Below are 12,405 nucleotides of genomic sequence, written 5' to 3'. Positions count from 1 at the left end.
TGCCATTTCCTTTCAGAATAGCATGGAATTGCAGCATTACACTTCAAATGTAGTTAGTTCTTAAGTAGATATAGAGGTCTGAGGAGATCTCAGGATATTCAAAACTATAACCCAGTGATTCTAATGAGTAGAATTCTGAATTTTGACTGGCCACTGTACTCAACGGTGCCCAGGTTTTGGTTGGTGCTAGCAAACACTTATTTGGACAGACCCTGGAAATCCGCTAAGATCAAAAGTCTCCATAGTTAAACTTCCACACGCTTATCAGAAAAGGTGACTTTGTGTTCCACTTTGTGAAACAATGTCATAGATCATAGGACCCAGAGAACTTTACTATGCCTTTTATTTTTTATTTTTTTAATTGAATCACTGTGAGATACAGTTACAAATGCAAGGTAGGTTGGGTGTCAGTCATACAGTGTTCCAAAACTCATCCCTCCGCCAGTGTACCACCTTCCCACCACCAATGTCCCTAGTTTCCCTCCTGCCACCCTTACCCCAAGCCTGCCTCTATGGCAGGCACTTTTCTTCTTTATCTAGCTCTTTCTGGGGACATTATGGTTTGCATTAAGGTACTGAGAGCTTATCATGTTTGTTCCTTTACTTATTTTCAGTCAATACTCAGTTCTTATCCAGAGTGGTCATTTCCAACTCTCATTCTTATAGTGGTCCCTTCTCTATACCACCTGCCTTCTCCCCCAACACTTGACACAGGCTTTCAATTTTGGACCAATTCTCCTGCCTCGCTTGCTACTGTCCTTGGGTATTAGTCTCAAACTATGCTGTTTTTTTCTTAACCCCACAAATGAGCACAGTTATTCTATGTCTGTCCCTCTCCTGACGCATTTCACTCAGCAAGATACTTTGACCATATATTCAAACACCAAAGTGCTCTTAACATCAGTGTCAGAATTATGCCTCCAGTGATTACTCATTAAATGTGTCTATGATGTGACCCCAGAATCAGTCTCATATTTTAAAATAATCCTAAATAATTCCTATGTGCACTGTTCTGGGATAAATTAAAAGCCCTAATTCAATCTCATTTTGTGTCAGTCTGTTCTGTGATCAGAAATTATATTCTTCTTATATGGTTGTAACTTTACCTTATCTATTTTTTTCAGCATTTCAATTAAAATTGTTAGGAATACAGTGGCCAGGGCATAGTCTAGCTTTTAACATTTTTGTTTTGTTTTGTTTTGTTTTGTTTTGTTTTGTTTTGTTTGGGGGCCACACCTGGCTGTGCTCAGTGCTTATTCCTGCACCTCTGCTCAGGGATCACTCCTGGCAGGCATGGAGGGTCATATGGGGTGCCAGGGATGGAAGCATATGGTAGGTCGTGTGTGTGAGACAAATGCATTAATGGCTGTGCCGATAGGGAGGCTTTTAGCGTACAGACATGTGTCTTCCTGGGTTAGGTTTCTAGCACCACACAGGCATCTGAGCATTGCTGGGTGAAGCCCTGGAGGTACCTGGGCACCCCTAGGTGTGAGCCTAATGGCCCACAGAATGTCTAGAGTCATCTAGATATCTTTCGAGCTAAAGGACCAGACAGGACAGCAGGTCTTTGTAGTGACCATCATCTGAGAATTTCCAGTCAGGCTCTGAGGCCTCCTGGGCCTGGTATTGCAAAGTGTTCCCCTCAATACCCCCACGGTATTAGTTAAGACAATAGTACTGTAGCACTGTTGTCCTGTTGTTCATCAATTTGCTCAAGCAGGCACCAGTAATGTCTCCATTGTGAGACTTGTTGTTACTGTTTTTGGCATATCGAATATGCCACAGGTAGCTTGCCAGGCTCTGCCATGCTGGCGGGATACTCTTGGTAGCTTGCCAGGGTCTCCAAGAAGTACGGAGGAATCAAACACGGGTTGGCCACATGCAAGGCAAATGCCCTACCCGCTGTGCTATCACTCCACGGGTGAGTACAAATAGAACAAGAAAAATAAAAAAAAACAATACTCACCACCTGGTTTATTCTAGTATACCAGTTAGTTGCTCGATTTCTTACATCTGCACTTACATCTGTTCTCATGTAGGCTTGGTCATCCTAAGGAACAGGCTCTTTCAGACTAAGAGTAGTCTGGATGCTTAAGAGAGAATACAGAGTTTAAGGCAATTTCCTTGCTTTTCACCTACAATGGTTCATTCGTATGAACCACATTGTCCCCAGGAAATGCTTGCAATAATTCCACGCTGGAAAGAGCCTACTGGGTGTGACCCCAACTCCTCCTACCCCCAAACTGGGTAGTTTTGAAATTGATTGTGATCATCTTATTTTGATCTCTTCCAAAGTTAAATTTAATATTTTATCTTCAAAATACATCATTAGCTGTAATATATTTATAATTCATGGAATTAGGTCTTTTTAAATATTTTATAGAGAAGAAAATGGTGTTCATAAAACTATCTATTTTAATCAAGAAATGTATTCAATTTAAAAGAAAATTGCAGTGTTTGATGTTAAGTCATTTTTTCTATCCATTCCTATATCCACCAATCAAAGTAAATCTACAATTGTGAGAAACTATCAGAATAATATTCTTATCAGTTAATAAAATATACCTGTATATAATTTTAAAATTATCCATCTAATTTTTTTATCCATATGTTTTGTCTCTAGGCGATTTGACAGATCTGTTGAAAAATGGCGGCGGTTTCATTATGATATAAAGGTATTTAATCAATGGCTATCAGAAGCTGAACTGTTTTTCACAAAGACACAAAATCCTGAGGATTGGGACCATGCCAAATACAAATGGTATCTTAAGGTAAGTCTCTGAGATTGGTGTGTGTGTGTGTGTGTGTGTGTGTGCGTCTTTATATTTGCTACACTACCATTCTGCTGTTTACTTCTTTAAATTCACATGGTGGAGAAAACAGATTTATAATTCTAATTTTTGTTGCTATCAATACACACTAGAAGCTTCATAAAAATGATCATGTTGGGGATGGTGCTGTTGGTGGTTTGTGTCAGGATGCATTCAAGATTGAATTAGATTGTATGTAACTGTTTTGTCTGATAAGCAACAAAGTATAGTTGAATGTGTCCTATATAAGGTAGTCGTAGAGGAGAGGTTGCTATGGCTTTGGGACAGTGTGTGCTTTGGCCTTCCTTTGAAACCTGTCCAGAAACATAGCTTGTTGCATATTTAACAATAATGTAGTTGATAGAAATATCCATCATGATAAAATTACATTTCTGCTTCCCTATGGACAGATTGTGGTGATGTAGCAATATTTCTATATATCCTATTGACAACATGCCTTTTGAGATAGTCCAGAGACCAAAACAGCACAGGCTTAATTGTTGGTACTTATTGACTTTTTTATGGTTTATGTTAATGGAAACGCAACGAATGGATTAGAATCAGTATGTAGTTTATTTTCAGCTCGCCGGGTCTTTTGAGGAAGCAGATAGATATAAATTGATCGTGGAGGTTATAATTTAGGTTGTAAAATATGCTCTTTAGTTCCAAGAAATACTATTTTTATTAGACAACATTTGAGTATTTTTGCAGCCTCTTTTAGATCAAATTGTTCATAGAACGTTTTTAATCAAGCACATTTGAATGTGACCAACTGTTATTGGTAGAAAATACTGATTAATAGAGATGAAAACAAATAGAAAAATCGTATGTTAATTTAGTTAAGAGATTTCAAAATCTGACATTCAGAAAAGCAATATTATATTCAGCTTTACAGTTCTCCATCATCAAACAATTTTTGCATATCAAATATTCCTCTTGATGTTAAGGAATTAAGCATCAAAATACTTCCAGTCATATAATCTGTATCTGAGTAAACCATGACTACTTTTAAATATTGTGTAATTATGTATATATCTATCAAACTTGTATTCACTCAAGTGTTGGGATTGGTTATAGAAGAAATTCATGGATTTTCAATCTGCTGTCATGCAGAAAATGCATTTTATAAAATCAACACTAGAGTGGCTTTTGAACTAATGCAGCATTTCTATATTTCGAACCTAATGGCAGATACATAACTAGCACCTGGTGTTCTTGGGTAGATGCATAAACCTTCAGTATTCCAAGATATATGGCACAAGGTTATTTTATATTTAATATGTTTTTGTTATAAAATAATATCCTCATAAAAATAGCATTGAAAAGTATCCTTTATTCAAGTCCACTAAAAAGAGTTGTTTTATTACAAATTTGGTATATTTCAAGTTGTTCCTTGTTCAGGCGATTCTAAGACAGTGACATAAGAAATATTTACTGGGCAAAAGCTTAGTTCACAGTCTCCATACATGGGTGCAAGCACTTGCTGGAACCCCAATTCCTAAAGCTGTCTCTGGTTCCCGCTTGTTCCACATCCACCGGCTCTGCAGGGGCATGGGCGCCCAGGCCGAAAACCCGGCCGGCCGGAGCCGAGCACGGGCCCCGACTGGGGCTGGCCCTGTATCCCGCGGCTGTTTCAAGTTCAAAGCACACATTTTTTTTTTGCCCCACGCCGGCTAACGGAGGAAATAACCTTCCTTCTTGGTCTCTCTCCCCTCCGGGAGAAGGCGTGGTGTCCGACATTTTGTGGGTCCGTTCAGAAGGTATGAACTTTGGCGCGGAAAAAAAAAAAATGTGTGCTTTGAACTTGAAACAGCCGCGGGATACAGGGCCAGCCCCAGTCGGGGCGGCTTTTATCTCTTCATTCACATCAATGGAAAACTTATTATCAAATATTTCCCTATTAATAGAGCTGTATTCTTAGGGGATAAATTCCAACAAGAATAGTGAGTCTGTTTTGAAACTCTAAGAACAATAGTGAGTTATGTGTTGAAATCTGGAACGTAATCAAGGTAAAGAGAAAAGGAAGTGAAATTATCACTCACCTATGGGGTGGGTTGGGGGGTGAGGGGTGGTCTGTATACTGTTTTTTCTTTTGTTTGTTTGTCTGTTTTGTTTTTGCTTTTGTTTTTGTTTTTATTGGTGGTGGAATATGGGCACTGGTTAAGGGATGGGTGTTTGAGCATTGTGTAACTGAGATATAAGCCTGAGAAGTTTGTAACTTTCCACTTGGTGATTCAATAAAATAAAATAAAAAGAAGAAATATTTACTGGGGAGTCATTGAGATTGGATCAATTATTCTCTTACATGCCTTAATGCAGTTTTGAAGGAAACTGTTACTGTTATTAAGATCTGTAAGCTTCTTAGATCTGTGGGTTTATAGATTTAATCAAATTTATACACCTCCAAGGCATTTTCTTAAAAATATTGTTGCTCCCTCCTTATTTTTGGCAGACTTGGATGAAATATTATATATCAGATTGATAGATGCTGTTCCAAAGCTCACTAGTATTTTCTTTTAGTTTTCAGTCTTTTTCTATATGATTTATTTTAAATACTCTACAATAACAAATTGACTAATCTAGCAGTTTGCATATCAGATCTGTAGTACCTTCCAGTATATGTTTTAACCTCATATTGATTCATGGTACCCAACACATTGTTTAAGTATAATTTGCGTGTGTGTTTTGTTTTGTAGCTATACCAAGCACTGTTCAGGAGATATTCCTGGCTCTGTTCTCAGGAATCATTCTGGTGGTGTGTGTGTGTGTGGGGGGGGGGTGTAGGGGACCATATATGGTGCTGGGCATTGAACCCAGGTAGTCAGAATTATACTCGCTGTTCTATCAGTCTAGCCCGTATTTTCTAACCTCTTCTTGTCTCTACATGACAATATGTAATCTATTTTGAAAATATAAAAATAGCTATAGTTTATAATTGTTCTACAGTTTATGTCTTATCTCTAATAATTTCAATTAATTTTTCACCAGAGTTTGTATATAACTTTGCTGAGTTTTGGATGACTGGTAATTTTTTAAATGCTACTAAATAGTCTTTATTTCAAATTGTATTATAGCAACATTACATATAGTGAAACTTCTAAATTTCTGGTGTTTATTGTTATAAATCATTATCTGTGCATATCAAATTCAGTTCAGCATTAAAATCTGATTCTTTTACTATACAACTGACACCTAGTAAATGTATCCACCTTTTTTCTCCTTTCCCTTATGATCATAATGAGTAGATTCTTATGAATTGACAGTTTATTTTTATTTTATATAGTTGATTGATTTTATTTCACTCTATACCAATTACTAAGGAATATCTTACAGTTTTTGTCTTCTCTGACTTATTTCACTGAGCACAATAATTTCTATAGTCATCCATGTTGCTAAAAATTACAAAAGGGTTTGCCTTTTATTATACTCAAGTATAGCATTCCAGTGTCTTTGTATGTGCATAAGCACTTTTCTTTAAATGCAGAAACCTATTCTGTAGTACATAGGTTGGTTATAACCCTTGAATATTGTAAATAACTATTGTAAAAAAAACAGCTTACATTTTGCTCAATACCAGATATAGGGAATGTAACTTGTTATGTACTTGATAGTTTCGTTAAATATTCTTCAACTTTGTTTAGGGACACAGGTAATTTCTTTGGAACCAATTTTATTGCTTGATTATTTCCTTTCACACTTCAAGAGTCTTGATCTAAGGAGCATAAATTTGCAGCTAATTTTGTCACTTTTCTGAGGCAAGACCCTTCTAAGCATCATTAAAGTAGGTGAACAATGAGGTTTTTCAGTATATCTGACAGGAACGGCACTAGAGAACTCATGAATCTATGAGAATTCCTTCCACCTATATGATAGCCTAAAATGTTCTCCCACAGTCAACTAAGGATAATGTAGGGATCACCTATCTGTTTCTAATTTCTCAGAGATCATTCATTTGTGTACTTAAGGTCTTGAAGACCATTAGTACAGAAGCAGGGTGGGGAGGGCGGGAGATGGGATTGGGGGGTTGCAGGGATACTGGGTATATTGGTGGTGGAGAATGGGCACTGGTGGAGGGATGGGTTTTTGAACATTGTATGAGGGAAAAACAAGCTCGAAAATGTGTAAATCTGTATCTGTACCCTCATGGTGACTCACTAATGAAAGAATTAAAAAAAATTTAAAGTTTTACAAAGATTATAAAATTGATCCCTGTTATTCCAGTTGGGCCAGAAGCCAGAATCCAAAACTTGGTTTTTATGTCACTCGTATCTTAGTTCATTTGCTTCGACACAATCTTGGTACTGTATAATTATTGTTTTGCTTTTGTTTTTGAGCCACAACCAGCACTGGCTTACTCTTGACTCCATATTCAGGGATCACTCTTGGAAGGCTCTGAGGGGACCGTATGGGGTGCTAGAAATTAAAACTGAGTTAGCCACATATGAAGCAAATGCCTTACCTGCTATACTATCCTCTAACCCCAAATTATATTGTTTTTTTGAACCCTACGGGTCTACTTTATCTTATTTTATTTTATTGCTGCCCCTTGTGATGTTCAGGGCTATACTTCCAGTTCTTTGTATGGGGCTCACTCCTGGTGGGGGAAGGGTCCTTGAAGTACCCTATGCAGTAACAAGGATTTAATGGGGGTCTGCTGTATACAAGGTAAACACCTAAACTCCCTCAATCAATCTCTCGAGTCCCTACATTATACAGTCTCTCAAATGTCCGCATCATATAATCATTTTAAGTGTCCTGAGACTTTTCTAAAGTTCCCCACTCTTTGACAGTATATTTTGAATTAAATTGAAAAACTATTTATTAAAATATTCTCCCTTCTTGAAATCTTTGTAACTATATCTTGCTGTGATTCCATTTTAAAATTATTAAATGAGGGATATATTAAAAGCAGAGTCCGGGATATTTCACAAACCCAATCAGAAGGCACACTTAAGAATAAAGTCACAATTTCCTATTCTAAAAAAAGGAAACATTTTCCCTTAACCAGAAAATTTCTTGCAGTCCTAGAGGTTTGGTTGGGATCACACCCAGCTATGCTGAGGGCTTACTCCAGCTCTGTGCTCAGGACTCAGTCCCGTGTGGTCCCAGAGCTTGAACCAGTGTCGGGTGCATGTAAAGTAGGTACCCTACCTACCGTATTTTCTATGGCTCCAGTCAGAGAATTTTTAAGACTATTTCATTAAGTCCATTAAAAATGCTCAGTTTATATATGGAATAAGAAAGGGACTTTTGAATATCGAGGAAATAATTTTAACTCAGTAATTATAAATGTCAATTGGAATCCTATTATGCTCTTTTCTTTCTAGTTCTGTTCTAGATCCAATATAATGTACATTTACATATATACATGTATATATACATACGCACATAAGATGCCTAAAGTTATCTTTCCTTTTGGGTAAGTCCTTAAGAAAAGGTGGAGAATGATACTATAAGGTGCCTCCAAGGAGAATATAAGTAGAATCTCTAATTATTATCTATTGTATCCTTTGTCATTCTTGACTGACTAATAATGGAAGAGAGAAACAGTACAAACTTTTGCCAAGAAAATTTGGGGGGAAATACTATTGTATTATACTTTCAGCAGAAGATAGACTTGCTGGCACTAACTAGTTACAGAAGGAGTAGCAACCTAGTAGTTGTATACTAAGCAGATCTATGTAGGGGTACACTGATGATTGAAGATACATATACATATACAATTTTTCCTCAAACACATTATGTAGATATAAAATAGTATGTTGTACAAATGTATTATTTTCTATATAGAATTCTACCAAATGGCATTTTAGTTCTGAGTCCACATCCAATGGTGCTCAGGGATTACTCCTGGTTATGTGCTCAGAGATCACTTCTGGTGATCTCATGGGATCACAAGGTATCCCTCAGAAAGAACCCAGGTGGGTTGCATGCAAGGCAAACTTCCTACAGCTATCCTATCACTCAGCCCCCTGATTTATCTTTAAAAATAAAAACTTTCAGCCTCGATACTAGAGAGATAGTGGTATCGAAAAGCAAACCCATGTTTGATCACTGGCACTACATTTTTCTCTCTCAGAATATATGGTAATGGGGTGTCCAGAGCATCACCAGGGTAATCCCTAAAATCAGATTAAGGAGTAAGCCTTGAGTATTGCTGGGTGCAGCACCTAAAAACAGACAAAAGAGCCTTATACCAATGTGTACCCAGTTTATAGCATATGCTGTCATTAAATATAAAGTCACTGCCAATTATAAGAAGATGATTTTGCTTTGTACAGCTCTGTTAATTTATTTCACAGAAGTAAATGATAAAATTAAATGCACAGATTGATATTTTCAAGATATTCTAAAAATATGTTATGCTGCCATGGAAATCTCTCTTAAAATATCCTATTTTTACAGAAGTAAACATCAGTTATGCTATATGCCACTAAAATTACTTTAATAATAACTCCATTCAATTATGTATGTAGCTACTTATTCTATTTATTCATTAAACATGCAGTAATTTAGTGCATATGTGAAGTCTTATCACTGAAAAAAATATTGGCATGCCACATTCAGCTCTAATAGAAGTTTAGAAAATTGGCTAAGAGAACAGAAGCTGCATGCAGTAAATGTGGCTAAAAGTCACTGCCTATTTCTTTTTAGCTTACTAGCTACAGGGTCAAAATCAGGTGTGCATGAACTACTTAGGATTGTATTTTCCACAAAATAATCACTATAAGATCTTATTGTAACTAATCACTCTTCATAAGTGACTCGCCCATACCTATAAAATATTTTACTTATTAAATTACTGTCTCTAAACAATGGAAATTTAGATTGAACAACCTTGAATGTTTATTAAGCTTTGTTCTGTGAATTGTGGCACTTTCTGAAAGTAGTGCTCTTGGATAAGAAATTGAGGAAAATTCCCAGTCAGCCGAACACATCCACCTCAGCTAGCACTTCTGCCTACTCATTTTAGAACTAACAAGAAGAAATGTTAATGGGAGGTTTCAAGAGGAAAGCTGAGCCCATGAAGGAAACTTATGAAAATAATGTTAGCTCCTATAGTGACAGAGTAAATTGGAGTGCCAAGAAGTACCTTGAGTGAAACAATGAAAAGCGGAAATCATAGCATGCCGTAACATTAAGCTCTGTATATTCTTCTGGAGCAAAAAAGCATTACATTTTAATATATGGCCTGCTACTTAATGGGGTTGAAAATCCTTGACGTTGACAGTAAAAATGGTGAAAATCTCTATTAGATTGAGTGTTTAAAAGAGTTAAAGTGCCTGGCTCTTAATGAAAATGGAGCCTGTTTATTTAATGGGATAATACTGTTCACTGAACCATATTAGAAATTACCAGCACTGCCTTAACGAGTTTTGTCATGAGAAAGTCTGAGACCTTGAAATCTTAAGAAATTCCATTTGAAATGCACCTGAAAAAGTAAATAGAAGTGAAATTGTTTAGATGAAACAATTTAGGCTTTAAATCAACAAATGTTAAGCCATATATATGGAGTGAAGTAACAATGTTATTTTGATATGGAATACCTAGTGTTTTTAGGCAAAATGGCATTGTCTTAATGTTAATCTTCTAGTATTCCATATCTAACCATACTACAATTGCACAATATGATTTACCTAGTGGAGCCCATGTATGTTCATATATGTTACTGTTTATAAAAGCTTATAACAATGTAATCATGTCGGTTACATTGTAACAATGGTCAGTATTAATTGTAATTGAGGATTCTTAAGTCAATAATGGTTAAATATATCATATTGCGATGCTAATTTTTACCATCAACGTTAAAAATTCAGTTAAAGTTCATGTTTTGGTGAAACAAGATTCAGTCTTTTTTTTTTTAATTGGAAATGCATGCAGAAGAAAACATTAGAGACAGATAATCCAGTTTAAGAAGCTTGCTGTTATCACACAGATGAGGAAAATGTGAACACAGAAAATGACCTAGTGGTCTAGATTGTGGAGAAAAGAGAAAGAGGAGCAGGTGGTCTAAGATTATTAAAGACAAGTTTATCTGCTCTTTAGCTCTCCTTTATCTTGACTATTTGTGATTAAAAACATTCTAAGCGAACACAAAAGTTCATAAGTTTGTAACTGTACATCACAGTGATTCTCTAATAAAAAAATTAAAAATAAATAACTAATAAAATGAAATGCTAAAAAAAATTCTAAAGTATTTTGTTAAGGACTCCATTTTTAGCAAATTCATATTTGTAGAGTACACTGAAGTTGGGTATCTCCTAAAACAAAAGTTGAGATAAGTTTTTCCATGATAAAAGCTACCTGCCTCTTATTGGAAAGAGACTTTCTAACTGTGCCCACCCTACTTTTGGAGCATATAGCCTAGAATATCAATAAAGAAACAGGAGTAATATTTGAAGGCCTTGATTTACCAGGAAGAGTTGAAAATGTATGTCCATAGTACATATTTTTCTATTTATTACAAAGAATACTGTCTAGCAAATTCCCTGTAAGTAATCAATGGGCTTGTAATTAACTGACTATGAATTAATATGTTTTAAACCAGAGGATACCTATAAAATGATGTATGTTGTAAAAGGCCAAATTAATTATGGGTATATTTTCTGTATAATCAGTTTTAAGAGTGCCCATTTTCCCAGCTGATGCAGAGGTTTTGATGGGGTCTTAACTGACTTAAATTCGGCATTCAAATGCTGAAATTTTGAAGGAACAATCACTTGAGTAAAAAATTCTGCAATCCATTGCCCTTCATTGGAATCCAAGTGCTGAGACTAATCCATGATATGACTTGCCTTTCCAATTTTTTAGCAGTAATAAATTTAGTAAGACTTTATTTGGTGGTATCAAAGCTAACCTTGTTTCTGTAAGTAGAGGACAAGGACTAATAGGAGAGAATCAGCATCAAAATTCACTGCTGGGGCTGGAGTGATAGCACAGCGGCTAGGGCGGTTGCCTTGCACTCGGCCGACCTGGGTTCAATTCCCAGCATCCCAAATGGTCCCCTGAGCACCGTCAGGAGTAATTCCTGAGTGCATGAGCCAGGAGTAACCCCTGTGCATCACCAGGTGTGACTTAAAAAGCAAAATAAGGGGGCTGGAGCGATAGCACAGTGGGTAGGGCGTTTGCCTTGCACGCGGCCGACCCAGGTTCGAATCCCCGCATCCCATATGGTCCCCTGAGCATGGCTAGGGGTAATTCCTGAGTGCAGAGCCAGGAGTAACCCCTGTGCATTCCCAGGTGTGACCCAAAAAGCAAAAAAAAGGCAAAATAAGTAAATAAATATATAGATTGGTAAATTTACCTTTCATCTTAAAAACTTGAAGAAAGAAAATTCACTGCTAAGAGAATTTGTTCAAAGCTACATTATTTGGGTTCAGTATATAGTATATACGGGAATGCATTTAAAGTGAGCATTTCAGCATTAATAGCTAATAGTTACATGAGAATTCAGTCTCTTTACGCAGTTAAACAGTTGGGTACTTCATTATTACAGAAATATTGTTAGCCTTTTATTGCTGCTTAGAAACTCTTCTACAACTTCTTGGCTCCTATGCATTTTTTTCATAAGTAGTAAATAACAGATTTATTGGGA

General features: G+C 36.4%; 1 protein-coding gene across 1 annotated transcript in view; it reads left to right on the top strand.

Moving 5' to 3' along the window:
- The window catches only part of DMD (dystrophin), a 2,715,231-nt gene that overhangs the window by 1,498,454 nt on the left and 1,204,372 nt on the right, over window positions 1–12,405 (top strand). Inside the window, exon 45 of the mRNA XM_055122927.1 lies at window positions 2,624–2,771. Coding sequence (XP_054978902.1) covers window positions 2,624–2,771 — 148 coding nt within the window. The remainder of the gene's footprint in view (window positions 1–2,623; window positions 2,772–12,405) is intronic.

The sequence above is a fragment of the Sorex araneus genome, chromosome X (genome assembly GCF_027595985.1).
Source record: "Sorex araneus isolate mSorAra2 chromosome X, mSorAra2.pri, whole genome shotgun sequence".
NCBI lineage: Eukaryota > Metazoa > Chordata > Mammalia > Eulipotyphla > Soricidae > Sorex > Sorex araneus.
The sequence above is the reverse complement of the archived record's forward strand: the minus strand, read 5'-3'. Positions and strand labels throughout refer to the sequence as shown.